Source organism: Buceros rhinoceros, unplaced genomic scaffold (assembly GCF_000710305.1).
Source record: "Buceros rhinoceros silvestris isolate BGI_N320 unplaced genomic scaffold, ASM71030v1 scaffold15453, whole genome shotgun sequence".
NCBI lineage: Eukaryota > Metazoa > Chordata > Aves > Bucerotiformes > Bucerotidae > Buceros > Buceros rhinoceros.
The window spans coordinates 5232-7017 of NW_010404324.1; the positions used below are offsets into that span (position 1 = coordinate 5232).

Sequence of the window (1786 nt, forward strand, 5' to 3'; positions counted from 1 at the left end):
TCAGCAGGAGTCAGGGCTTTCCAGCACATCAATTCGCTATCAGCAACAAGTCTGCGTTATCTCCCTGCAGTAGATCCGAGTCCTGTTTCATAATGTTAGGCCACCCCTGGCTCAGAAACGGTGAGAGACTTCCGGAAACCCACGGACGTAGACAGGACCTTGGAAGAGAAGAGGCATATAGGCTGCGTGACCTTCCATCAGCAGCTACGCTTGAGCCTTCGCACCGTGAGCCGCTGCCTCCTCACCCTTCCAAACCCACGCGCTTTAGTCCCTGCCGCTGCCGTCCCGGTGCTCTCCCCCGGCGGCAGGATGTTCCTGAGCTCTGGCTTGGGGATCTACAACAATCACTTCAATTGATGGTGGGGTTTCAAACTTGCCTCGCGTGTGTACGGCCACCTCGTGCTCCAGCAGCCCCGCCTGCCGCCACGGCGTGCGCTAGCAGTTCTCCACCTTCTCCACAGTCTCATAGAAGCCAGGCCTGACCCTCCTGATGCTCATCCGTATGTGCTGGCACTCCAGGGGCATGGCGGCGCTCGCGGAAGCCGTGGTGCACCGGCGCTTCCTTCTGCCCCGCAGCGAGAAGGCCGGAGCCCCACCATTCTCCTCCTCCGCGGGGTAGGATTCATCCACGCTCGTGCCTTCGTCTGATTGCTCGTCACTTTTGTATTTCATCTCCTTCGCTTTGTTTCCTTCCTTCTCCTCCTTGGCGCGTTTTCTGAAGTGCTCCAGACACTGTATCTTCTGTCGTCTTTCCATCATCTTCAATTCTTGCTTGTCCGTGAAATCTTCGTAGTACATTTTCCTTTCGCTTCTTTGATCCTCGAGGAACTTCCACTCGATGCTCGTCATTTTTATCCCGCTGTACTCCTCCAGTTTATTCCTCGTTTGCGTGTCTGTACAAAATACGTCAAAGAGCTTCTCCGAACTCTCGTTGAACTTGTCTGCTCGCTCGGTAAAAGCCTGGTTCTGTCTCTGCTTTCTGGTCTGATACAATCTGGTAAACTCCTCGTACATTTTGAGGATAAGTTTCTTTATATTTTGCGTCGCGATGGTGTGCAAGTTGCAAACCAACCAGTGCTCTTGCAGGTGCTCGGCGAGCAACTGGGCCGCATCCTCTTTGGAGCGCTGGGCCTGGCCAGCTCGTTTGGGCTGCAGTAAGTACAGCATGTTCTGAACCACATCCTTCTTGGTCGGCAGCACTCCCTGGGCAAAGCCCGAAGACTCGACATATTCAACAGTCCCCAGAGTCTTCCGTGCTCTCACCTCGGTGTCCAGTGATTCCATCACTGCTCGTTTACCTTGTAGTTATGACATAATCTGAAAGATGGGGGGGAAAGAAAACCAATCAGGAAAAAAACAGGAGTATGAGGCTTCTTTTTTTTTTTTTTTCTGCAGCAAAAATAAACAGACAAGAAAACGTGCTCAGACCAATAAGATCTGGGACTTTACGGTGTACTCTGCTGCTGTTGGACGGCTGCTGCGGTAGCCCAGCCCATGGTTGAGCCTATCTCGCTGCTCTGCGCGGTTCTTAAAGCCTAATATGGTGTGTGTGTTTATGCTAACTAGTTTTTAATTGGATTTTGGACTTCAGATTATAAATTACAGTAAATCAAGACGCCTAGGGCACCAGACTTCAGCGCTGGCACACGAAGTCAGGCATGCCTCAACACTGGCTGCACCACGATGCCGCACGGTTTCTCCTGTGCCGGAACCGGGCTGCCTAAAACAGGCAAGCATGGTTCTCCCCCCCGCGCCCCCGTCCCCTCTTGCCTTGCCCCTTCCCTGG

General features: G+C 53.1%; 1 protein-coding gene across 1 annotated transcript; it reads right to left on the bottom strand.

Annotated features, from left to right (window-relative positions):
• Positions 1–435: 435 nt before the first annotated feature.
• On the bottom strand, positions 436–1337 carry LOC104491008. The gene has a single exon (XM_010133362.1). It carries the CDS (start codon positions 1282–1284, stop codon positions 436–438), a length of 849 nt encoding a protein of 282 aa, XP_010131664.1. The 5' UTR covers positions 1285–1337.
• Between the last annotated feature and the right edge of the window lie 449 nt (positions 1338–1786).